Genomic DNA, 27,422 nt, shown 5'->3' with positions numbered 1-27,422 from the left:
ATCACATCTGGAAACGGTAGGATTTTCTGCCTTTAGCAGGCCAGTCAATAATTATAGTCACCAAAGGGGTGACTATAATTTAATATGGGTTAAGAATTAGAGTAAAGGTGGCACGGACTAGCGGGCGGGCTGCTCCAGACTTCCCAGGCGGCAGCGGGCAAGGCGGGTGCTCCGGGCATTGTCCTCCGCCCGGGAAGGCGGCTCCTCCGCCGGTTGCAGAGCGCTGCTGGGCGGCCGGCAGAGGACCCAGAGGGAGCACTGTAGCTCGGGGGCTTTCTCTTGGGAGTCTCCAGGGACCACCGCGACCCTGAGGGCGGATCCAAAGACTTCTTGAGTATAGCTCTCATTGGATCAAAGGACATGGAGCTAGTTTTCATTTTCGAGAAATCCTTTAAAAAAGTCTGGGGGGGGGGTTTTCCTGGAAGATGGCGGACTGAGAAGCTGCTAGCCGCTGAGCTCCGAACACATCCCCTGGAAACAATAGGATTTTCTGCCTTTAGCAGGCCAGCCAATAAGGTGTCATAGCGGTGACAAGGAGATGTCTATAACTTAATTTGGGTTAAGAATTAGAGTAGGGGGAAAAAATTCTTTTTTCTTCCTTTTAATTTTCAAGCATACCTCCTCCCCCCCTGCCATAAGCAGTCCCTGGGGACCAGCTCCTAGCAGGATCCCCCACACCACCAAACAGGGTGCTTTTTTGAATTCACTGATACACATTTGGGAAGTTCCTTGCACTGCTCTTTAATTACAACTCTTTTTCTTATCTTCTCCCTTTTCTCTCTCTTCTCTCTCTCTCTCTCTCTCTTTTTTAAATCTTGTCATACACTTCTTCCTTCTTCTTTGCCTTTCTGAATTTGTGAATTACTTTGGGGAAGAAATCTGACTCAGAGCGGACTCTCTATGTGTGTATCTCTGCTCTAGTTCCCTTTACCCTCTTGTTACCCCTAGAATATACGGTGGATAGTAGATTTGCATAACTGTCTATTCTTGCTATCATCTCTTTCTTTCTCTTTCTTCACTGGGATTTGGTTACTATTTTTTCACGGACTGGAGAAATTGTTTGGCTAACTGGTAACGATTAAACTACTTCAATACTTACTTCAGTTGCTACTGTAATTCCGGAGGTTGGTGAGTGCAATTGTCATAAAGGTATTTAGTACAGTGTTACTTGTACTCAAGACACAACAACTGAGGAACAACAGAGCATAAAAAAAAAAGAAGAAACACATAAATAAAAAAATGGGTAGATCAAAAACAAATAAAACTGCTACTCCAACGAATGAAGACAAGAGCCCAGAAGAAACTACAAATCAGCCAGAAGTAACCATAGATAAGAAAAGTATGCAAGCAATAATAAACTTATTAATCACAGAAATGAAAACAACATTGGAGGAAAGGAATGGCACTATTAGGGAAACAACAGTTGAGACCCCCAAGGAAAATACTGATTATCTTGAGACAATTAGAGAACTGAAAGCTGAAATAGCTGTAATGAAGAAAGAAGCTGAGGCAAGGGAAAGCAGACTAACAGAAGCAGAAAACAGAATTAGTCAGACAGAGGATGAGTTAGAGAAAACAAAGAAAGAGGTGAAAGAGCTTAAAAAGAGATTGAGAGACACTGAAAACAACAACAGAGACATATGGGATGATCTCAAAAGAAGTAACATTCGTATAATTGGCCTGCCAGAGGAAGAAAGAGAGGAAGGGGAAGCAAACATTCTAGAGGAAATAATACAAGAAAACTTCCCAGACCTGAATAACAGAAAGGATATCAAGGTTCAAGAGGCCCAGAGAGTACCAAACAGAATCAACCCAGACCTGAAGACACCAAGACACATCATAGTCACAATGAGAAGAAGTAAGGATAAAGAAAGGATCCTAAAGGCTGCAAGAGAGAAACAAAAAGTCACATACAAGGGAAAACCCATAAGATTATCTGCAGACTTCTCCACTCAAACTCTAAAAGCCAGCAGAGAATGGCAAGATATCTATCGAGCCCTGAATGAAAAAGGGTTTCAACCAAGGATAATATATCCTGCTAGACTTTCATTCAAGCTAGATGGAGGGATCAAGACCTTCTTAGACAAACAACAGTTAAAGGAGGCAACCATCACCAAGCCGGCCCTGAAAGAGGTACTAAAAGACCTCTTATAAACAAGAACATCACCATAATACTTGCAATATATCAGAGCAAACAATTTTTTTTAGAACAATGGCACTACAATACATTAAATCCATAATATCAATAAATGTCAATGGCTTAAACTCACCCATCAAAAGGCACAGGGTGGGGAGATGGATCAGAAAACATAACCCAACCATATGCTGCTTGCATGAATCCCATCTGTCACAACAAGATAAACACAGACTTAAAGTGAAAGGATGGAAAACTATCATACAGGCTAACGGACCACAAAAAAGGGCAGGAACAGCCATTCTCATATCAGATACGATAGATTTTAAATTAAATAAAGTAATAAAAGATAGGCAAGGACATTACATAATGATTAGAGGATCAATCAGCCAAGAAGACTTAACAATTATTAACATCTATGCACCCAACGAGGGACCATCTAAATACATTAAGCATCTGCTGAAAGAATTTCAAAAATACATCAATAGTAATACAATAATAGTGGGAGACTTCAATACCCCACTCTCACACTTAGACAGATCAACAAAGCAGAGAACCAATAAAGATACAAGAGAATTGAATGAAGAGATCGACACACTAGACCTCTTGGACATTTTCAGACTCCTCCACCCCAAAAAACTGGAATACACCTTCTTTTCAAATCCACATAACACATACTCAAGGACAGGCCACAAAGACAGCATCAATAAATTCAAGAGCATTGAAATAATCCCAAGTATCTTCTCAGACCACAGTGGAGTAAAACTAACATTTAACAACAAATGGAAAATTATTAAAAGACACAGAATTTGGAAACTAAACAACATGCTCCTTAAGAACCACTGGGTCAGAGACTCACTCAAACAGGAAATTCAAATGTTCCTGGAAACTAATGAAAATGAAGACATGACCTATCCAAATATTTGGGACACAGCTAAAGCAGTACTGAGAGGGAAACTTATAGCCATACAATCACATATTAAACACCAAGAAGAAGCTCAAATGAACGACCTTACTGCACACCTCAAGGACTTAGAGGAAGAGGAACAAAGGAACCCTAAAGCAACCAGAAGGACAGAAATCACTAAAGTTAGAGCAGAAATAAACAACATCGAAAATAAAAGAACCATACAAAAGATCAATGAAGCCAAATGTTGGTTTTTTGAAAGATTAAACAAAATTGACAAACCCCTAGCCAGACTCACCAAACAAAAAAGAGAGAAGACTCAAATTAATAGAATTGTAAACGATGCAGGAGATATCACAACTGACACCACAGAAATCCAGAGAATGCTGCGAAACTTCTATAAAGAACTATATGCCACCAAGCTAGAGAATCTGGAAGAAATGGAACAATTCCTAGAAACCTATGCACTTCCAAAACTGAACCAAGAAGAACTACAAAATCTAAATGCACCAATCACAGACAAAGAAATTGAAACCGTTATTAAGAATCTCCCCAACAACAAAAGTCCTGGACCAGATGGCTTCACAAACGAATTCTACAAAACTTTCAGGAAACAGTTAATACCCATACTTCTTAAGCTATTCCATAAGATTGAAGAAACAGGAATACTCCCTTCCACCTTTTATGAAGCCAACATCACCCTGATACCAAAAGCTGATAGGGACAGAACAAAAAAGGAAAACTACAGACCAATATCTCTGATGAACATAGATGCCAAAATATTAAACAAGATCTTGGCCAACTGGATACAGCAACACATCAAAAAGATTGTTCATTATGACCAAGTGGGATTCATCCCAGGAATGCAAGGCTGGTTCAACATCCGTAAGTCAATCAATGTCATTCACCACATCAATAAAAGCAAAGCCAAAAACCACATGATTATCTCAATAGATGCAGACAAAGCCTTTGACAAAATCCAACACCAATTCATGCTCAAAACTCTACAAAAAAAATGGGAATAGATGGGAAATTCCTCAAGATAGTGGAGTCTATATATAGCAAACCTACAGCCAACATCATACTCAATGGACAGAAGCTGAAAGCATTCCCCCTCAGATCGGGGACTAGACAGGGCTGTCCACTGTCACCGTTACTCTTCAACATAGTATTGGAAGTTCTTGCCATAGCAATCAGGCAAGAGAAAGAAATCAAAGGAATACAGATTGGAAGGGAAGAAGTCAAGCTCTCACTATTTGCAGATGATATGATAGTATACATAGAAAGACCTAAAGAATCCAGTAGAAAATTACTGGAAGTTATTAGGCAATATAGCAAGGTATCAGGCTACAAAATCAATGTACAAAAATCAGTGGCATTTCTTTATGCAACCACTAAATCTGAAGAAGAAGACATCCAGAAATCACTCCCCTTTACTGTTTCAGCAAAATCAATCAAATACCTAGGAATAAAGTTGACCAAAGAAGTGAAAGACTTGTATGCTGAAAACTATGAGTCGCTACTCAAGGAGATAGAAACTGATACCAAGAAATGGAAAGATATCCCATGCTCATGGATTGGAAGAATAAATATCATCAAAATGAATATTCTCCCCAGAGCCATATACAAATTTAATGCAATACCCATCAAAGTTCCACCAAGCTTCTTTAAGAGAATAGAACAAACACTACAGTCATTTATCTGGAACCTGAAAACACCTAGAATTGCCAAAACCATCTTAAGGAAAAGAAACAGAAATGGAGGCATCACACTCCCAGACCTTAAACTATATTATAAAGCCATCATCATCAAAACAGCATGGTACTGGAACAAAAATAGGCACACAGACCAGTGGAACAGAATTGAAAGCCCAGAAGTAAATCCCAACACCTATGGGCATCTAATCTTTGATAAGGGGGCCCAAAGGATTAAATGGAAAAAGGAGGCTCTCTTCAATAAATGGTGCTGGGAAATGAATGAAATTGAACCACTTTATCTCACCAGAAACAAAAATCAACTCCAAATGGATCAAAGACCTAGATGTCAGACCAGAAACAATCAAATACTTAGAGGAAAACATTGGTAAAACACTTTCCCACCTACACCTCAAGGACATCTTTGATGAATTAAACCTAATTGCAAGGAAGACTAAAGCAGAAACAAACCAATGGGACTACATCAAATTGAAAAGCTTCTGCACACCCAAAGAAACTATTAAACAAACAGAGAGACCCCTCACAGAATGGGAGAAGATCTTCACATGCCAGACATCAGACAAGAAACTAATCACCAAAATATATAAAGAGCTCAGCAAACTTAGCACCAAAAAAGCAAATGACCCTATCCAAAAATGGGCAGAGGATATGAACAAAACATTCACCTCAGAGGAGATCCAAAAGGCTAACAAACATATGAAAAACTGCTCTAGGTCACTGATTGTCAGAGAAATGCAAATTAAGACAACACTAAGATACCACCTCACTCCTGTAAGAATGGCATACGTCAAAAAGGACAGCAGCAACAAATGCTGGAGAGGATGTGGGGACAGAGGAACCCTTTTACATTGCTGGTGGGAATGTAAATTGGTACAGCCTCTGTGGAGAGCAGTCTGGAAAACTCTCAGAAGGCTAGACATGGACCTTCCATATGATCCAGTAATTCCTCTCCTGGGGTTATACCCCAAGGACTCCATAACACCCAACCAAAAAGAGGTGTGTACTCCTATGTTCATAGCAGCACAATTCATAATAGCTAAAACCTGGAAGCAACCCAGGTGCCCAACAACAGATGAGTGGCTGAGAAAGCTGTGGTATATATACACAATGGAATACTATGCAGCTATCAAAAACAATGAACCCACCTTCTCTGACCCATCTTGGACAGAGCTAGAAGGAATTATGTTAAGTGAACTAAGTCAAAAAGATAAAGATGAGTATGGGATGATCCCACTCATCAACAGAAGTTGATTAAGAAGATATGAAAGGGAAACTAAAAGCAGGACCTGATCAAATTGTAAGTAGGGCATCAAAGTAAAAACTCAGTGGTGAGGGGTAGACATGCAGCTTCCTGGGACAGTGGGGGGTGGGAGTGGGCGGGAGGGATGGGTCACAGTCCTTTGGTGGTGGGAATGGTGTTTATGTACACTCCTACCAAAATGTAGACATATAAATCACTAGTTAATATGAGAGGGGGAAAATCAATTGTATGTCTCAAAGTTTCTCAAAACACAAACTGAATCCTTTTAATATATAGGCTGTGTATTTGATATGCGGACTCTCTCAAAAGCCTAGACCAAGTAGATTAGAAGCATCCAATAGCACAGCTATATACAAGATACTGGATACTGTACAGCAAACCCTAACAAAAGGACTTTCCAAAGTTAACCCAATTAACAAATAATGTGATGATAACATTAACTATCGATTGTCTTTTTGAACCCTAAGACAACAGGAACCTCACATCTCCACTATAGACCCCCTACTTCCCCAGTCCTGGAACCCTTGGATAGGGCCCACTTTCCCGTATGTATCTCCCAATCCAAACCAAATAATATTGCATCCGCCGATCACAACCTAACCAACACAATGATTGCCACCTCAACATGCTTCACCTCAGACTGTGTCCAGAGACTTCACGTGTGGAATGACAACCCTTCAGCTTCATTACTCGGGTGAGACCTTTCCTTTTATAGTACACTCTAATTTCATCTCAGGTAGTTCACTTTCTAACAAAGTCCCATAACCTAGATATACACCAGTTTCTGTGAGAGAGAGCTTATGTGCACACGTATCCATAAACTACTGCAAAATATATACCTGAAAGCAGAAGTACACTAGAGTTTGCAGTGAGTACCTCCCTAACACTTCCTCTCCACTATTCCAAGCTTGGGATCCATGATTGCTCAACAAATTGTTTGGCTTCGTATGTTAACTCTCTTTTCAATCACCAGGTTCCAGATGCCACCAGGATGCTGGCCAGGCTTCCCTGGATTGAAGACCCCACCAATGTGTCCTGGAGCTCTGCTTCCCCAGAGACACACCTTACTAGGGAAAGAGAGAGGCAGACTGGGAGTATGGACCGACCAGTCAACGCCCATGTTCAGCGGGGAAGCAATTACAGAAGCCAGACCTTCTACCTTCTGCAACCCTCAATGACCCTGGGTCCATGCTCCCAGAGGGCTAGAGAATGGGAAAGCTATCAGGGGAGGGGGTGGGTTATGGAGATTGGGTGGTGGGAATTGTATGGAGTTGTACCCCTCCTACCTTATGTTTTTGTTCATTAATCCTTTCTTAAATAAAAAATTTAAAAAAAAAAAGTATATTCTTTCCTAAAAATAGTCAGCTCTTGGTCAGCGTAAGTGAAAGCAGTATTACTGATAATCTAAAAATATTTCATTTATGGCTGTACATGCAATACAAGCTATGGGGACAATATTTTACCCTTTTTAAAAAATTTGAAAATATTTTATTTATTTATTTTCCCTTTTGTTGCCCCTTTTTATTGTTGTTATAGTTTTTATTGTTGTTGTTATTGATGCCGTCATTGTTGGATAGGGCAGAGAGAAATGGAGAGAGGACGGGAAGACAGAGAGGGGGAGAGAAAGACAGACACCTGCAGACCTGCTTCACCGCCTGTGAAGTGACTCCTCTGCAGGCGGGGAGCTGGAGGCTCAAACTGGGATCCTTAAGCCGGTCCTTTAGCTTCGGGCCATGTGCACTTCGGGCCGCTGTGCTACTGCCACTCCCTATTTTACCTTTTTAATAAGTAGACAACATAAAATTAACTCCCCATAATACATGATTTTAATAAAAAATTTCAAGATTTTCTAGACTTCTGAAATCAAAAATTGCCTAGAGCAATTTAATATATTTCCTATAAATATCTGTAAACTTCATGAATCGCAAAGTTGCCTAGATTAATTTGTGAGTGGAGGAGAGTTATTTTGGAATTATAAAAGTGAATTTAAAAGAAAATAAAAATAGTTAATCTGATAAAAATAGAATGTAATGATCCCTAACTTTCTTATTTTAGACCAGTTATTTCTGAACCCACATAACTTAACTTACTTTCCTAAAACTTACCTTTATATTCTGCACCCAATCTCAACATTAAACGCATAGGGAACACCTTCGCCCAAGGAATCTCTAGCTTCTGGATAAGAATCCCACATAGGAAAGGAGAGTGTGGCAACAGTGGGTCATCAAGTTTCTGAAAAGTAGGTGTAATAAACAGGAATCCTCCATGGTCCTTGCTACCAAGGAAACTCTCTGTAAATGTGATACTGCTCAAATTTTCTATGTATTTTCCTGAAAAGAAAATTATTAGAAAAAAAGGTCTTAAAGAGAAATTCTGGGTTCACATGTTGCAATATAAACTTTCTTTCTTTTTAATTATCTTTATTCATTGGTTAGAGACAGCCAGCTATCGAGAGGGAATGGGGTGATTGATAGGAAGGCAGAGAGACAGAGAGACACGTGCAACATTGATTCACCACTTGCAAAGGTTGCCTTCCCCTTGCAGGTGGGGACCGCAGGCTCGAACCTGGGTCCTTGCACATTGTAACATGTGCGCTCCACCAGGTGTGCCACCACCAGGTGTGCCACCACCCGGCCTCTAAACTTTCTAAAGTAAATGCAATGTTATTTTCCTTCTTGTTTTCACTCTTGAATCTAGTATTTCTGTGCACAAAACTCAGTTACTCCTGGAGGCTGGGAATTGTGAAGAGAAATTTGAAAATATTTCTAGGGGATCAGGAAGCACAGCGGGTTAAGCGTACATGATGCCAAGCACAAGGACTGACCATAAGGATCCCAGTTCAAGCCCCTGGCTCCCCACCTGCAGGGGAGTCACTTCACAGGTGGTAAAGCAGGTCTGCAGGTGTCTCTGTGTCTCTCTCCCACTCTCTCTCCCCTTTCCCTCTTGATTTCTGGCTGCCACTATCCAATAAATAAAGGAGAAAAAAAGGTGATCTTAAAAAAAAAAAATGAGAATAAAATAAAATTCAAAAAAGTTATGTGACCTCTTCACAAAATAAATCTTTAAATCAATTAATATAGCTCAAACAATCAATGTTTGAATTAATTAATCCTCTAGACCCAACAGTTCAGCATGAAACGACACACCTTTTGAAGCATCCTTGTAAATAGTGATAAACAGTTGGAAGATATCCTTAGGAATAGTATCTTCATTTGGCATACACAACAACAGAATAATGATTTCCGCCTGTCCCAAGCCATGCAGTCCATTGGTTGAGAAAAACCAGTATCTGTCTGAGGAATCTGAAGTGACAAAAGCATACAACTATAAAAGTCAACTTCTATTAACAACAACAAGTATATATATATATGTATGTGTGTATATATATGTGTGTGTATATATATATATATCTTTCTATTATATGAAGTACTGTGCTACAAATACCTTATTTTTTCAGCATTTTCACACACATACACAAATCCTTACTATTTTTTTTTTAACCAGAGCATTCATTGCTCAGCCCTGGTTCATGGCAGTGTCAGGGATCGAACCTAGGACTTTGTAGCCTCAGGCATGAAACTCTGTTTGCATAGCCATTAGTTATCTATCCCCCCCAAAAAAAAGCTTTAAATTGAATCAGATGAAATCAATGTAAATAAGAGAAAGGCTAAAAAGACACTTTATGGAGTCAATTAAAAATATTAAAATAAAATGCACTAATATACCAAAGTACCGTTAGTAAGAATCAGGTTAGTTTCAGAGAGTGAAAGGCTGACATAAGCACTGTGAAGCAATGAAGTTTGTTACTGAGCATTACTTACTTCCTGTTCTTAACTATGTCAATGATCAGCTATTTTAAACTTGTCTAAGTGGGAACTCATATCTTAATAGTTATCTCTTAAGTAAAAAATTATTTATTTCCACCAGGGTTATTGTTGTGGGTTGGTGCCTGTAAGGGGAGGAGTCTACCACTCCTGGTGGCCATTTTTCATCTTTTCATTTTTAATCCTTTTTTTTAATTGTTTCCTTCTGTTGCCCTTATTATTGTTGTTGTTATTGCTGTTGTTGTATAGGACAGAGAAATGGAGAGAGGAGGGGAAGACAGAGACGGGGAGAGAAAGACAGACACCTGCAGACCTGCTTCACCACCTGTGAAGCGACTCGCCTGCAGGTGGGGGGGAGTCGGGGGCTTGAACCGGGATCCTTATGCCGGCAGTTGCACTTTGCACCCGCTGCGCCACCACCCGGCTCCCTTTTTGTTTCTTTTTTTATTAGATAGGACTGAGATAAATTGAGAGGGGGAGATGGAGATAAACAGAGAGAAAAAGAGACACCTTCAGACCTGCTTCACTACTTGTGAAGCTTCCTCCTTGGGGGGCGGGGGGCTCAAAGCCGGGCACAGGGACAGGCACGCACGACTGACTGCGCCATCACCCAGGCCCCCTCTTAATTTTTAAACTGTCTAAATGCTACTAAGCAGTATTCTTGTCTTGATTACAGAATTTCAAGTTAATCTGAAAGCTACCTGAAATACAATCAATCATGTCACGAGCATCAGAATGCAGCTCAGCTGTGAGCCCATCCAGTTAATCCAGCTCTACGCGGTAACGCTTAAAACCTGCATGCTTATACGTCAAGCCCCATTGAATGTAAAGCAAATAGTCTTACTTGCTTGAAAAACTAATCATCAGCAAGGCTTCTTTTTCAAAGTTGACAGTCAAAAACTTAACCTGAAGGTGCGATGAATTTAGAAAACTTGCTCGCCAATCAGGCAAAGGAAGATGAACCATACTTACAAAACACCAACTTGACAGTCACAAGTAGATTAGCGTTCAGGACAAATGTAACAGGACGGAAACCTTCGCCTTCAAGCAGCAAAATGATCTGCTCATGAGATGGCTGTTCTTCTAGAACTGGCACTAAAACATGAGAATAATGTTAAACAGAATACAATGACTTCCTGTTAAATGTGCTTACAATGAAAATAGGTTTCTACTCAGACCCACAGGGATGCAGAGGTCACACAGGCTCCTGTGCTGAATATGGGCCCCAGGTCAAATCGATGGGGTTTACAGTCAACAATATTTACACACTTTCCCCATATTTGGGAGCTACTCTCTGCCCTGATCCAGTTTTCTAGCCCTTTTTCCAACTGTGACACCATCTCCCCAGATAATACCTGGATCCACCTGCATATTAGCTGTCAGACTCAGGCAAAAACTAGTAAAGTCATGGGCCCCTTGGAATATATCTAAAATAGACCTCCTAGCTTTTTCCAAAATGGAGACACCCAAATCTTCATCTGCAATATCCCAACCTTTAGGTTCATGATTAGTCAACAATTTGTTCTGCTTTATATCTTAACTCTTTTTCAGCCACCAGGTTCCAGATGATGCCAACCTGAATTCCCTGGGCAGACGACCCCACCAATGTGTCTTGGAGCCTCACCTCCCCAGAACCCCGCCCCACTAGGGAAAGAGAGAGACAGGCTGGCAGTATGGATCGAACTGACAACGGCCATGTTCAGTGGGGAAGCAATTACAGAAGCCAGACCTTCCACCTTCTGCACCCCATAATGACCCTGGGTCCATACTCCCAGAGATAAAGAATAGGAAAGCTATCAGGGGAGGGGGTGGGATATGGAGATCAGGTGGTGGGAATTGTGTGGAGCTGTACCCCTCTTATCCTATGGTTTTGTCAGCGTTTCCATTTTATAAATAAAAATTTAAAAATACCGGCTCCCTACCTACAGGGGAGTCGAGTCGCTCCACAGCCAGTGAAGCTGGTCTGTAGGTGTCTGTCTTTCTCTCCCCCTCTGTCTTCCCCTCCTCTCTCCGTCCTGTCTAACAATGACGACATCAATAACAACAACAATAATAACTACAACAATAAAAAAAAACCAAGGACAACAAAAGGGGAAATAAATAAATATTTAAAAAATTAAAAATATATATTTATAAATTCAGTACTGTCTTGATCAAATTTAAAAACAAAAGCTGTAAGCACATTTCATGAAATCAACACTCTGAACTGTTATATACCCATTTTTAAACTTTGCTATTTATATTAAAATACAATATTAGAATACATGTAAGTTCTGGTATATTAAATGATACTTAATATCTATCTATCTATATATAAACATGTTGGATAAAATACATATTCACATAATTTTAGCACCTTAAAGTTATCTATCTATTTTTTAGGCAGGAAGTCAGGGAGAAAGTAAAAGACCACAGCACTGAAATTTCCTTCAGTGAGGTGGGGGCCAGGCTCCAACCTGGATTACACATGTGGCAAAGTCACACACTATCCAAGTGAGCTATTTTGCCAGTTTGTAAAATTAAACAAAAAGCATTTTTGTAGAGTTCAGGTCCTGGAACATGATGGCAGAGGACCTAGTGTGGGTTGTATTGTTATGTGGAAAACTGGGAAACGTTATGCATGTACAAACTGTTACATTTACTGTAGACTGTAAAGCATTAATCCCCTATAAAGAAATTTTAAAAAGCATGTTTGTGAAGTGGGATCCAGTTTTCCAGCTGATCCAATTATAAATTCTGATAACGACAACTCTTATGAAAAGTAGCATGTGCTGCTTGCTGCCATGTACCCCGCGTCAGTGGCATGTAGCAAATATATATATATATATATTATATATTATATATTATATATTATATATTATATATTATATATTATATATTATATATTATATATTATATATTATATATTATATATTATATATTATATATTATATATTATATTATATATTATATATTATATATTATATATTATATATTATATATTATATTATATATTATATATTATATATTATATATTATATATTATATATTATATATATACATACATACAGGGAGTGAGAGACAGCAAAATGGAGACAGCATCATGGAAAAAACAAAAGACTTTCATGTCTGAGGCTCTAGGTTCTGTTTTTAACTTCACCATAAGCCACAGTTGAACACTGTTCTGGTAAGGAAAAAAAAAAAAAAAAAAAGGGAGGGCTGGGAAGACAGCATAGTTGTTATGCAAAAGACTCTCATACCTGAGGCTCCAAAGTCCCAGGTTCAGTCCCCAGTACCACCATAAGTCTGAGCCGAGCAGTGGTCTTTCTCTCTGTATGTCTCTTCCTCATTAAAAGATTAAATAAAAATATATTTCAAAAAAAAAAAAGAAGAAAGAAAGGAAAAGAGAAAGGGAAAAAAAAAATCCTGATAACCACGATAAAGTAAGAAAAGGGCTTAAAGTAATTTTGCCGCTATAATAAAGCTCCTTGGTAGGAAACAGTCCCTACGGGTAGAGCAGAAATCCCAAGCTTTACCCTCCACATTTTCATGCAGGGAATATAACCACTTTCTGTTTGAAGAAGCAGCACGGTGCTCATGGTGGAGGATGAAGACATATATCTTTGGGAATGAGGTGTGAGAACTAGCCACAGAGTCTCTGACTTGAAAAGAAACTTAAGGATCAGCTAGGTTCTCTTAAAAGAACAAGCCCACAAAGATTAAGTAACAAGCTTCAAGCCAAACATTGGGCTGTCAGAAAAGTCACAACCTATTCTTCCATGCATTTCTTTGCCAAAATAAATTTTCTGACAATCCAGTATATTGCCAGAATGATGAAGAACTACGATTCCTAGCTTTGTTATCCAATCCTAGACTGTCTTTAAATAACAGTAGTGAGATAAAAAAAAAAAAATTTAAACAATGGAAATATTTCTCAAGGTTTAAAGTCTGAGCTTCCTGGATTAATGGACATTTTTTTTTCATTCTAAATTAGTGACACATATACCATATTGAATGCAATTTGGAAGTTTAAACTTTTTAGAATTTACTTTTCTTTTTTATTTCCACTAGGGTTACTGCTGAAGCTTTGGTGCCTGCACTACAAACCCACCACTCCCAGTGGCCATTTTTCCCTTTCTATTTTACCAGGTAGGACAGAGAGAAATGCAGGAGAGGGAGATAGAGAGGAAGAAAAAGAGAGAAATCTGAAGTCCTGCTTCACCTCTTATGAAGTGATCCCCCCTTGTAGATGGGGAGTAGGGCCTTGAACTCCCGTCCTTGGGTATGCCAGTTTACTTTTAGATACTAAGATGTCTTATAACCTAAAATTATAAGTCATGGTACGTACTTCAAATTGTTTGAATTAAAAACCATGCATCACAGAAAAATTCATGGAAGTATTTATTTGATTTTTATTTTAAATGTATTTAACTGCTCTCCTACCTGATCCCCTTTCTCCAGGCGCGACCAGAAGAGGGGGCAAGCTGTCTCCGTCACTAGGCAGAAGGCTCGTCTTCTTGCAAACAGTCTTGTCAATACCACACAATAGCCTATAATCTGAAGTATGAGTAACAGGTAATTGCTTGCTATTGACCAAGTCACTATTAGAACTGGATGATCCTTCTGCAAAGGCAACATCATCATCATCCCGTGTGACAGGGCCAGAAGTAGGGGGCCCCTCAGTGTCTGCGATTATGGGCAGTATTTCCACAGATGGCACTTGAGAAACAGAACTCAGAATTCTTTCATTGGTGGTGATATCTCCTATCTCATTGTTTGATTTTTCCGCTGTAGTAGAATGACCCACTGTATTCACCATCTGTAGAACATGGAATAAAGAAAAGATATCAGTTCATATTCTTTATTCAACTGTGAAATGCTGATTGCCATAGCCAAGTATATCATTTTCAAAAGAACAAACAGAATCAATGAGTTAAGAATTCTTCTGAAGTCAAATTTCCCAAGAAACTATCATTTTTTTTTTTAATTCAGGAATGTAAGGTTTTTATCTTTACCATGAGCTCAGATAATTGCAAATCAGTTCAGTTTTACAGATTAGAAAACAAGCTCAGGAACATCAAGGTCCTGTAACATAGCACATTCCCCTTTTCCTAACAGCAAACAAACAAATAACCAAACAATCTTGGACACACACGATGAGGAAAAGAGGTGGGGCGAACCCAGGTCCTTGCATATAATAATGTGTGTGTTTCACTGGGCGAGCCATCACCCACACCCCTCTCTCCCTCTTAAGGTAAATAGATACATCTTTGGAAAAAAATGAACAAGTCATTCTTTACATTACTTACCAAGGGCTTCTCAGGTAAGAGAGGGCTAAAATCTTCGGAACATCTTCGACTTCCAGAAGACAATTTTGTTGTATCTGCAACTTCCCCATTGGGCAGTATACCATCTGCAAACCACACTCTCTTCTGTTCTTTGGAGCATAATCCTAGAATCAGATTTTTTTAAAAGTATTTTAGTTTAGCACCAGTGCAATGATTTAATACTAAACAGGTAAGGATATATATATGTTTTTTAAAATTAACTTATTACTGGATAGAGACAGAGAAATCCAGAGGAATGGAGGAGATAGTGAGAGAGACAGAGAGACACCTGCAACCTTACTTCACCACTCATAAAGCTTCCCCCTGCAGGTGGGGAGCAGGGGCTTGAACTTGGTTCCTTGTGCACTGTAATGTGAGCGCTTAACCAGGTGTGAAACAGCCTGGCCCCCTAAGATCTATCTTTAAAAGTTTTTGCTATCTATTGGCAGTCTGAATTCCTAAAGTTGCACAGGACTAGAGAAACAGTGTTTTGTGATTCATTCACACAAAATGATCTTTTCCTAATGGATAGGGAGGCAGAGTTGGTCTTGGGCATCACATTCCAGGAAAAGGAGTGAGTCAGAGGGGTTACACCTTGCTGACACTGGTGTGGCAGAAGAGTGGAGAGAAGTTTTAAGGCCTGTATTACTAAGGCTAGATTCATGAGCATGAAACTGAGGCTCAAGCAGGAGGTGGATGTGGAGGAGACCAAAGCCTGGTGGGTAATCAAGAAAAAATATACACAGCCTGAAAATGGACACAAGATCACTTGTGCATCGGAGGTCATACCATTAATTTATTTATTTAATTTATTTATTGTCACCAGGTTTATCACTGACACTTTGTTCCTGGCAGCCATCCCACTCCTCTTTTCTGACTGGGAGAGAGAGAGAGAGAGAGGGAGAGAGGGAGAGAGGGAGGGAGAGAGAGAGAGAGAGAGAGAGAGATGGGGAGGATGTTTACAGTACTACTCCACCACTTAGAAGCTTCTCCCCAACTGAAGATTCAGAATCCTGCTGGTGGGAATTAAGTAGACTTATACCTCTGTTGACATGAAATTTTGTAAATCATTATTAAATCACTAATAAAACACACACACACAAAAAAAACAGGACTCAGTATTGACTTCAGAACCCCCCAAAGAAAGTACATGCATAAGCAGAGAAGTCAAATCTGTACCCTATGAAGGGAAGCTCTAGGAAAAGCAGATAGGAGATGGTAGGAAGGATTAGAATTGTTTAAAACCCAACGGCTCTTATTCTTCACCAGAACTACAGATTAATGCCCATCATACACACAGTCACTGTGACTAGTGGATTCTAATGCTGATGATCTTTTTTTTTTTTTTTGCCCCTGCTTTTTATTGTTGTTGTTGTTATTGATGTTGTTAGATGGGACAGAGAGAAATGGAGAGAGGAGGGGAAGACAGAGACGGGGAGAGAAAGACAGACACCTGCAGACCTGCTTCACCGCCTGTGAAGTGACTCCCTCTGATGATCTTTCGTCTCACCAGACTAATATTAATTTGTTTTGCCCTCCAAAAATATTTAATTATCACTACAACATAAATGTCTTCTTATGTATATTGGCAAGCTCTAATTAGAATATTTGACAGCTACAAATGAAGTTTTGAGACTGAAAATTTGATTTTAATGTTGCAGAAAACATTCTTAAGCCTTAAATACATGCACAGAGAGAAACATGATTGTATATATATTGAAATAAATTCATGAATGACCGTCATGAATTTGTCATGATGATGGCACTGAAAATAAGGATGGGTAGCCCCACAATGGAGAAGAAAACGAACTCAAATGGGGCTAGAGACATACTCATCTGTTTCTGAAACTTGACATTAAAGAAGTGCGTATTGGGGGCCTGGAGATAGTGCAGCGGGTCAAGCGCACATGGCCCGGGGCTCCTAGCGGGATCTGTGAGCCCCTGGCTCCCCCGCCTGCAGGGGGGTCGCTCTGCAAGTGGTGAACAGGTCTGCAGGTGTCTATCTCTCTCTTCCTCTCTGTCTTCACTTCCTCTCTCAATCTCTCTCTGTCCTATCCAACAGCAATGACAGCAATGGCAACAATAATAACAACAACAATAAACAACAAGGGCAACAAAAGGGAGAAAACAGCCTCCCAGAGCAGTGGACTCATGGTGTAGGCATCGAGCCCCAGAGATAACCCTGGAGACAAAAAAAAAAAAAAAAGTATGTATTGGGGATGGGACACAGAACTCTGGTGGTGGGAATTGTACCCCTCTTATCCAACAAACTTGTTGATCATTATTAAGTCAATAAAAAATAAATAAAAAGGAGAAGCTTCTCCCCTGCAAGTGGGGACAAGAAGCTTGAACCTGGTCCTTGTGCAGTGGCCTGAGGCCTCAACTAGGAGAGCCACTGCCCAGTCCCTATTTGTTCATTTTAATTTAGGTAATGAAAGAATCATGCTATTTTTGTTCTATCATAAGGGTATTAGGGAACACATCCTCTTCTCAAATTTGGAGGAAATAGCCAGATATCAGCATATTTGTTCTCTTTTATTACAAAGCACCCACAGAGGAAGGCTGGAAAAATTGCTATCAGGTAATTTTAGAACATAAAAATCAAGAGGAATAATGCCTGCCTTCACGGTCTATGCCCAAGTAGAAAGCCGTTACCGCGTGCTATCACTTAGTAGGCTAGTTTCTGGATCTGAGAAAACTGCGTTCAAAAATTTCATTATATAAATTAATTGTAAGTGTTCCCATACCCAAACTTCTGTACCAAGTGGCATAAAAATCTACTGTGTAAATATTTAATATAGGTTTTAACAACAATTCTTTTTTAAAAAAACTAATTGATAGGTCAAAGAGAAACTGAGAGAAGGACAGATGCGGGGAGACACCTGTAGCACTTCTTCAACCCTTGTGAAGCTTCCACCCTGAAGGTAGGAACTGGGGGCTTGAACCCAAAGCCTTGTGTATTGTAATGTGTGTGTTCCACCAAATGCACCACCACCCGGCCCCTTCTTATTTGGGGAAAATATTCATCTGGAAACGGACTTTTAAGGAGAGAGATGCCAGTCATTTACCTATTGTCTCTCAAACCCAATTTCACCTTTCTACAAGGCGCCGTCATACGCTAAGCAAAAAGATCCGGAACGTGCCAACTCCCAGACTCCTACACCGGCTGCTTTCAGTCACTTTTAGCCAACGGTGGGCACTGGCAATAGACTGGAAGGTGGGAACATAATGTATGTTTTCCCCCTATTTCAAGTTCCTGTCAGGGTCCTTGCAGCTGCTCTAACACCTGGATACAGTCGCGTGCCCTGTGGTGTTCAGTACGCCAAAGAGAATCCTCAAGAGATCACACCATCACCCACTTGGCACCCCGAGATCACACCATCACCCACTTGGCACCCGTCCTTAAATCCCAGATCTGAAAACCAAGTGTTTTCTTGTGCTCCTGTCTTGGGGGTGGGGGGTGGGGGGGTGGTCACTCCTCTCTGAGTCATTTGAGCATTCCTGATGTGCTTCCCCGAACGTCCAGCATGTATATATCAACATTTCCTATTTTACAAAGTCATCTTTAGTCGAAGACACAGCACTGTCTTCTAGTTACCTTCAAGAGCTGGCTGTTTAAGTGCAGACACTGGTAAGGCTGTAGGAGAAGCGACTCCAGGGGTCTGAGGCTCTTGAAGAGGCTGGATGGTGGCACCTTCTTCAGAGTGACTAGATTTAAGACTAGAGCCAGTGGGACTCATCATCCTTTCAAATGCCTGTGCTAAAAGGGGGGGGGGGGGTTAAAATCGCAGATGTTTTGAACCACAGGATAAATTATGATAAAGATTTAATTTTCAATGTTTAATAATAGCTAAGCAAGAAAAGAGAGAGAGAGAGAGAGACAGATGGCAAAGAGAAGGTCCTTACTTTTTAGCTGGCAGCACCCTACTGAGTACAAGCTGTCAATCACTTATCCCAATACTATACTCGGCGTATGTCGGATATCTACCCAGCATGCTTTGCACTTTTCTCCCAAGTCTATTTCCAACACAGTTCAGAGTGGTCTTTTTAGGACAGAAATCGCAACAGGCCATTCCGGCTGTTTCAAATCCATGGTGGCTGCCAACGTGGAGTGATGACATGCTAACAGTGCTTCCTCAGACCCCGGGCATTCTCAACCCTGCATTCCTACTTCATTATGTGAGCCCCCCATCTGCACGGCAACCCCACTTTCTCATAGACGTCTTTGTCTTTCAACAGGCCACAACAGTCACTCCTCTGACTTACACTCCTGGGCTTTCTGCCTGATGTGTTCTTCCCACAGACACGCACAGCTCTGTTCTTTCCCTTCCTGCAAGTCACTAACCTGGGGCCACATTACCGTTATCCTGACTGCCATTAAAAACACATACACACCCACACACACAAAACACTACTGAAATCTGAAGTTTGTAAAGAAAATGTTAAGTCACTAATAGAAAACACTCACAGGGGGCAGGGTGGTGGCCCAGCTGGTGCCAAGGGCCAGTGCCTGGGTTCGGGCCCTCAGTCCCCACCTGCTGGGGGGAGCCCCACTTGCAGTCAAGCAGGGCTGCAGGTGTCTCTCTTTCTTCCTATCTTCCCTCCCCCTCTTTTAATTTCTCTCTGTCCTATCAAGTAAATCAGTTAATTAAATTAGATTCTTTTAAAAATCAAGAAAGACAGGTTCCTGTTATTCTTTATCCTTAAATTCTTTTCTTCCCGGTTAGGATAATCTTTGCCATCTGATAGCCTCTGCCTACTGTCTCTCTCCACGTGTAAAAGCTTCACAGAATCATAAGCTGCACAAGAACAGAGAGTCGATTTTGTTCTCTGCTGGAACTCTACACCACTGAGTAGAGCCTAAATGCTGCTGAAAGATTTTTCATTCACATCACATAGAACAGCACTGAGAACTCGCTCGCCAGCATTTCTCCAAAATGCTCTGTCGTGAGTGCTCCCCCTGCTAACATAATCTCCCTCAAGGGTTACTGAATGACAACACCCATGAGGTGGCTTCCACTAATCAAATGAAGTCTGCACAGCTGAGTTTCAAAGTGATTTCCAACTCAGTCCATACCTGCTAACGGTACTCGTCTACATGTCTCCTTGCAACTCACAGTCTGAGCACAACTCTCATGACCCATGGCCACTCGTCCAACTAGCTTTGGTCCTCATCCTTCATGGGCTCAAGTCATCTTCCTCTTCTCAATTAATAAGATTTAAAAAAAATTTAAGGGAGTCGGGCAGTAATGCAGCGGGGTTAAGCGCACGTGGTGCGAAGCACAAGGACCGGTGTAAGGATCCCAGTTCGAGCCCCAGGCTCCCCACCTGCAGGGGAGTCCCTTCACAGGCGGTGAAGCAGGTCTGCAGGTGTCTGTCTTTCTCTCTCCCTCTCTATCTTCCCCTCCTCTCTCCATTTCTCTCTGTCCTATACAACAACGACAACATCAATAACAACAATAATGAAAAAGAACAAAGGCAACAAAAGGGAAAATACATAAATACATTTAAAAAATTTAATTGTTGCAGTAGCACTGGTTTTTACGATCACATGTTCTAGGGGCACATTTTTATGACTCTTTACGATGTGTTTTCATACCATAGTGACCATTAAAAATGGTCACACACACACACACACACACACACGCACAAATGGTAACACCTACCATTTGCAACCCTAAAGTTGATGTTCAGTTAACTTTCACTTATATTCTATTGTAGTATACAGGTTCATGATACAGTCATAAATAAAATTTCATGCAATAAAATACTGAAACAGAAAAAAACTGGTAACTAAGTAAATCCATTACAACTATTTTTTTTTTTTACAAATCGAAGCTTGACTTCAGTACTTGAGTTCCTTTATCTTTTTCTCCCTCCTGACCCTCAGCCAGAATATGTTTTAATGTTCACCCCAAATCAGACCCATCAACCCAAACACTGTACAAATAAATAAATACTCATGACTGTCTTGTTTATTTTTAAAGTAAAAAGGAACAATCAAGTGAGAGTTTGCTCTGATCTTTCTGAATTCTAGCAGGTTACGTTGGCTAACAGCACAACAGAAGTTTATCTTGTAGGCTACTGAAATAGCATAAAAAAAAAAAAACTATAAGCACGTAAACCAACATCTTCATAAGCAGTGGTGATATGAAAATATAAAATGATTTACACTCTGTTATCTTCCAGAGCAGAAGCCAACAGCAGGAGTTAAACAGCTTACCTCACGCTAACAGACTCACATCAGAGCTTTATGGAGAACTGCTGAAAAAAGTTTATATTCATTCAAGAGAGAAAAACAAATCTTACCAGGTATTCTACTAGCTAACAGGAAGTAGTACCTGAGTTAGTGCACTGTCTAGTCTGAAAAAGTCCCAAATAATATTTGCTGGCAGTTAAACTGTCAACAAATCTTTGAAAATGTCAAAAAGTACTCAAAAGAGCAAATGTGTATTTGAGGAAATAAACGGAACACACCTACAGCTGTGAGAACTCAAATAAGACCACCAAGATTATTGCTGACAATGGCAACTAGCCAGAGAGCCAGAGGAACAATGAGAAACACATACAAACAAAATTGGAAACTGGAGAAGGGGGAAAAAATATACGAGAGCAAAATGTGCAAACAGAAAAGCAGTGCAATGAAATTATCTATAACCTCATAAGAACACGACATTAACTTTTAGTCCCATTTTAGGCTATACTTCTCTACAGGGTCAGGACTAGTATCTGGCCTTATGCTGTAAACATATGATTGAGTGGCCTGGGAAGTGGCGCAGTGACTAAGGCACTAGACTCTCAAGCATGAGGTCCTGAGTTTGATCCCCAGCAGTACATGTACCAGAGTGATGGCTGGTTCTTTCTCTCCTCCTATCTTTCTCATGAATGAATAAATAAATTTAAAAAACAAACAAACAAAAACATATGATTGAATACTTTTTCTCAGGAGATATTCCACAAATGTTTACGATGATAAGGACGACAATGATGATGATGACAAAGACAGATCGGAAGGTGAAACGCTGCATTTAGGTTCTTGGTACCTGTTAAAAGGTAATGAACCTCCACTCCAGACACTGAATGCTTCCTTTCCACACTGGGAGTGTTAATTGTGAGTGGAACAAAAAGGAAGAGAAACCAGGCCTTGGGATGTCCCACCTAAGCCAGGTAAGTCAACACTAGGTCCTTGCCTTAAGAAATAGAGGTTTAACCCTGTCACAATCGAGTTGCTTTGACAATGTATTAAATTACTGGGAGCAAAGATGTCAGGTTCCCACTCACCTTTACTAATGGTCTCATAGCAGACGACACACACTCTTGCTTCCTTTTCCAGATACTGCAGTTTACACTTTCTATTACAACAGACACCACAAAATACCTATAAACAACAAAATTACAAATTTGCTTTTGTTTCAGACATACTTTTACCTACTGGAGGGAGGCAAAGGGAAGGCCAAAAATAGAATTAACCAAATAAACATTTTCCTGATTGCATTATCTTGCTAATCACCATCATCACAGGTAGTTACATCCTATTTTACTTAAAAAGGATTTCTGCAACTTTAATATTTATATAGGTATATATATATATATATATATATATATATATATATATTTGCTTATTTATTGTGATAGAGACAAAAGTAAATAGGGCAAGAAATGGGGAGAGAGAGGGAGAGACACCTACAGCCAGCTTCACCACTTGTAAAGTTCCCCTTGCAAGTGGGGCCTGGGGGCTCAAACCAGGATCCTCGTGCCTGGTAATGTGTGTGCCTTCCCAGCTGTGCCATCAACTGACCACGGGGTTTCTGCAACTGAAAATTCTATTTCTCTAAGGCCAGAAACTGACCCGATATAATGTACAATTTACTATATACAAGGAACAAGGTTCAAGTCCCTGGCACCACAAAGGAATGCCAGTATGGTGAAGAATGCTATGGTCTCTCTTTCCTCTCTTTTTTTTCTATCTAACCCTGTCTCTATCTACAATGAAAATGAAAAAACAAAACCAAAAACTGGTTCCCAAGAGGAGTCAGTAGGCAATAAAAAAACCCAAAAACAACACATCTGTCACTCTGTTTGTAGCTGTATCTCAGCCTGCATCTAATAATCTAATATCTTTAACAAGGAAAATCCCTTTAATTCTGTTCATTGACAAGAAAGAAAAACTTGGGGCCAGGTGGTGGTACATCTCGAGTGTGCAAGGACCCGAGTTCAAGACCCTGGTCCCCGCCTACAGGGGGAAAGCTTTGTGAGTGGTGAAGCAGGGCTACAGGTGTCTCTCTGCCTCTCTCCCTCCATCTCTCAATTTCTGGCTGTCTCTATACAATAAATAAACAAAGATAAAAAAAAAAGGGGGAGTCGGGCTGTAGTGCAGCGGGTTAAGCGCAGGTGGTGCAAAGCGCAAGGACCGGCATAAGGATCCCGGTTCGAACCCCTGGCTCCCCACCTGCAGGGGAGTCGCTTCACAGGTGGTGAAGCAGGTCTGCAGATGTCTGTCTTTCTCTCCCCCTCTGTGTCTTCCCCTCCTCTCTCCATTTCTCTCTGTCCTATCCAACAACGACAACAACAATAATAACTACAACAATAAAACAACAAGGGCAACAAAAGGGAATAAATAAACTAAATAAATTTAAAAAAAAATTTAAAAAAAAAAAAGGAAAGAAGGGTGAGGGGGTAGACAGCATAATGATTATACAAGGGCTCAGGCCTGAGGCTCCAAAGTCCCAGGTTCAATCCCCCTGCACCACCATAAGCCAGAGCTGAGCACTGCTCAGGTTTAAAAAAAAAAAAAAAGGAAAGAAAAGAAAAACTTTAATAAAGAAATATATTTTTTTTAAAATTTATTTTATTTTCCCTTTTGTTGCCCTTGTTTTTTATTGTTGTTGTAGTTATTGTTGTTACTGATGGCGTGGTTGTTGGATAGGACAGAGAGAAATGGAGAGAGGAGAGGAAGACAGAGAGGGGGAGAGAAAAACAGACACCTGCAGACCTGCTTCACCGCTTGTGAAGAGACTCCCCTGCAGGTGAGGAGCCCGGGACTCGAACCAAGGTCCTTATGCCGGTCCTTGCACTTTGCGCCACCTGTGCTTAACCCGCTGTGTTACCGCCCGACTCCCTAGAATTTTTAAATTCGAAATTTTAAAAATTTCGAATTTAAAAATTTTTAATTTTAAAAAACAAAGTAAAGTAGTACGGAGACTAATATATAACTGAAAACTGCTGAATAAAAAATGTAGTTATTTCGTGTGGTCTGTGAGGTGGCGCAATGGATAAAGCACTGGACTTTCAAACATGAGGTCCTGAGTTCAATCCCCGGCAGCACATGTACCAGAGTGATATCTGGTTCTTTCTCTCCTCTCTTCCTATCTTTCTCATAAATAAATAAATAAATATTTTTTTAAAGTAGTTATTCCTATAGGTACCACTTGGGGCTAAGTGTTCTGAGACTTATACAAGTCAATTCTCCCGTTTCCCATCACTAGATGCACAGAAGTCTTGATACCAAATATTCAAGGACAAAGGGAGATCCCGGCACAATCTGGAACATCTCAGTGTCCAACTTAGAGTAGGGGGATCTGAACAAGTCTTCTTAGATTCACACAAACTAGTAACGAAGACACCTCATTTCCCAAAAGGGAATCCCACGAAAACGTACTTACTCAACCCTCAAGCACGACACAGAAGGACACCGCTTTACACGTTTCCACATGTAGGTGAAAAACACTTATTTCAAACTAGCTGGATCTCTGTGAACCACTGACTGTTGTTTTGGGTTTTGTTTTTTTTTTCCTTGCCAAATTTCGATTTCTTTTAAAACCAGTCAACAGAATGAAAAGCGTAAAGACTGTCCTGACTTACTTTCCCACATGCTCGGCAGTGGTGTCGCCGTTTTGTAAAAGTGAATTTGACTTGGCAGTTCATACAGTTGGGTGCTTCTGAATCAGGGACCCAAGGAGGTTGTTTCTGGCCCAGAACCAGGCCCTCTCTGCAAGTACTTGCTGGTGGAGTGTCTTTGTTTGCACTTAGGAGACTGGATCCACCTTCAAAATTACTTTCTATGTCAATGTAGTTCGAGTCAAAGTGAGCCTGAGGTTCGGCCGTACAGCTGACAGTACGAGTGGCTGAAGCAGCAGCGTCTGCCATGGCTGGCTCACTTTCAGGCAGATGTGGAACATCCGACTGACTTGGTTCCTTTGAACCTCGTGTTCTGGATGGACCATTAAACAGCTGCTTGGGTCTGGCTCCTCCAACGCGAACGCACTGACTGCTGGTCTCAGAGACTGGCGATTCATCTGTAAGTGACTCAGACTTGCTGCTAGATAATCCTTGTGCGGGTGGGCCCGTGCTGTTTTCTACAGAAGGGTCACCATGGTCTGTTGAACTTGGTTTATCAACTGTTTCACCAGTCATATTAGTACCTGGGTTCTTGCCAGTGGCTCCAACGTCAGCATTAAAATACATATTGTGACTATTTCCATCACCTAGGCCGTTGATATCTATCGGATTCATTTCAGTGTTTGAGTCACTGACATTTTCTTCAAACGACTTCGCATTACTAGTCTGAAGATACTGTTCGGTGAGAAAGGCATCAAGTTCAGCATCACTAATTAGTGCACCGCTTTTCATGCCTTCATCAATATTAAAGTAATCTAAGTCTTCCCCATCGAGACTGCTTTGGAAAGGGAGACCTTCGCAAGCAGCAGGGGCTTGGGGCTCTGGGGCATGAGCTCCAAAAAGCTCCAGCTGAGAGTCTGCAGCTGCAGAGTTGGTGTGTTCAGGGTGATCCAAAGACAGCCCAACTCTGGCCCCTGTCTCCTCAAGATCTACCTTTCTGTCTCCCATGTGGTCAACTAGTGGCTGAGGAAGTGCAAAGTTGTTACATGTCTCCTGTTTCAAAAAATCAGTCTCCTTCACTGATTTCCCACCTAGAGTAGCAGTCTTGTCTGTTTCTTCATGCACAGTTCCTGCACCATGTGTGTCATCTTTGCATTCCTTCTGAGGTAAGCAATCACTCTGAGCTTGACTTTCAATCACAGATCCGCTCAGAGACTCGGGAGCTGGAAGACAGGACAATGAGGAGTATGTTTCCTCACTGGATGCTGAGGAAGAATCTTGAATGTCACCTCTATTATCTTTAAGATGTAGCTGTCCCGAGTCTCCTTTTGCAGCAGCCCTATCTTCCTTGGAGGAAAAGTCGGGTAATTTGAAATTTCCATCTCTTGAACTTGAATCATGTAAATGCAAACTTTCACTCTGGGGAAGACAGCCAGGCAGAGCACTGGTGCTGCCTCTTTCCTTTAAACAACCGCTAGAAGCTTTATCTGCCGCGTCTGCTCCCTCTTTTACCAAGCAGTCATCAGCCCTCACTTCGCGTGGTCGGGTCTTGGGTTGTAGGTTATCTCTGGCATCAAAAGTTTTGTAACCTTGCTGAGTCAAAGCAGATGATGGCCTGTTAAAATCAGTAACTGGTCCTAACTGGGTAGAAATGTTTCTGTCCGTTAAGTTTTCTTCTTCACTGTAATTATGTGCATCTGAAAGTGTCAGGTCTAATCTAATACCCAATTCTTTTTCTTTCGGTCCACTGGTTTCTCTCTTTGGTGTTTCAGAGTTGACATCACTCTGTGCTTCTGCGACAGTACTTTTACCACAGTCTATTGAAGGAATACAAGGAGTTTCTGACACCGAGGACAAGTCCAATCCAATCAAAGAATCTACATTAGATTTAAACTCATCCGATGGTAATTTTGCAGTATCTTCCTCACTGCTAGTTACGTGAACTAAGTTGCCCGTGTCGCTGATCAGATCACAGACGGGTTTGCTGCACCATCCCACCTGTACCGTGCTTTCATCCGAAGTGCCACCATCCACAGAAGAAAGGAGGTCGAGTCCTGTCACATTCTTTTCAGTCTGTATACAGGTGAGTCCTTCCAGTGCTTTCTCACTCAGGGAGATCCGGCTTGTTTCATAGCATGCTGCAGAGGAAGCACGACGACTCCTACAAGGCTGGTCTTTCGGCAGCACCGAAGTCAGCTGTGGAGAAGCCAAGTCTGAAGAAACTGAATAGCGGCTGGAATCAAATGCATTCTGTGCGTCTGGGAGATAGTCTTGTTCATCTGAGTAAAATAAAGATGCGGGTTATTAATCAGACACAAGTCAAAATTCTCACAAAGATGCCAAAATTTCTAAAACTACTGAACTTAAGTGTTTTTCTTTCTTTTTTTTTTTTATGATATAATTGACTTGTTTGTAAAAATGAAAGAATTTCCAAAGTT

General features: G+C 40.7%; 1 protein-coding gene across 7 annotated transcripts in view; it reads right to left on the bottom strand.

Annotated features, from left to right (window-relative positions):
* The window catches only part of ZFYVE16 (zinc finger FYVE-type containing 16), a 59,139-nt gene that overhangs the window by 14,668 nt on the left and 17,049 nt on the right, over positions 1–27,422 (bottom strand). For 6 of the 7 annotated variants that reach the window (XR_009552453.1, XR_009552452.1, XM_060201093.1 and 3 more), the window contains 8 exons: positions 25,009–27,263; positions 22,429–22,525; positions 18,746–18,907; positions 15,130–15,272; positions 14,264–14,639; positions 10,814–10,936; positions 9,164–9,319; positions 8,123–8,347 (listed from right to left, as the gene is read on the bottom strand). Coding sequence is in view for 5 of the 7 variants with exons in the window: in XM_060201093.1 (XP_060057076.1) it covers positions 8,123–8,347; positions 9,164–9,319; positions 10,814–10,936; positions 14,264–14,639; positions 15,130–15,272; positions 18,746–18,907; positions 22,429–22,525; positions 25,009–27,263 (3,537 nt within the window). In the remaining 2 variants the exon portion in view is untranslated. The remainder of the gene's footprint in view (positions 1–8,122; positions 8,348–9,163; positions 9,320–10,813; positions 10,937–14,263; positions 14,640–15,129; positions 15,273–18,745; positions 18,908–22,428; positions 22,526–25,008; positions 27,264–27,422) is intronic. The other variant, XM_060201096.1, reaches the window with a different exon arrangement.

The sequence above is a fragment of the Erinaceus europaeus genome, chromosome 11 (assembly GCF_950295315.1).
Source record: "Erinaceus europaeus chromosome 11, mEriEur2.1, whole genome shotgun sequence".
In the NCBI taxonomy this organism is placed as follows: Eukaryota; Metazoa; Chordata; class Mammalia; order Eulipotyphla; family Erinaceidae; genus Erinaceus; species Erinaceus europaeus.
Note: the sequence above shows the minus strand (reverse complement) of the source record. Positions and strands in the feature narration are given on the sequence as shown.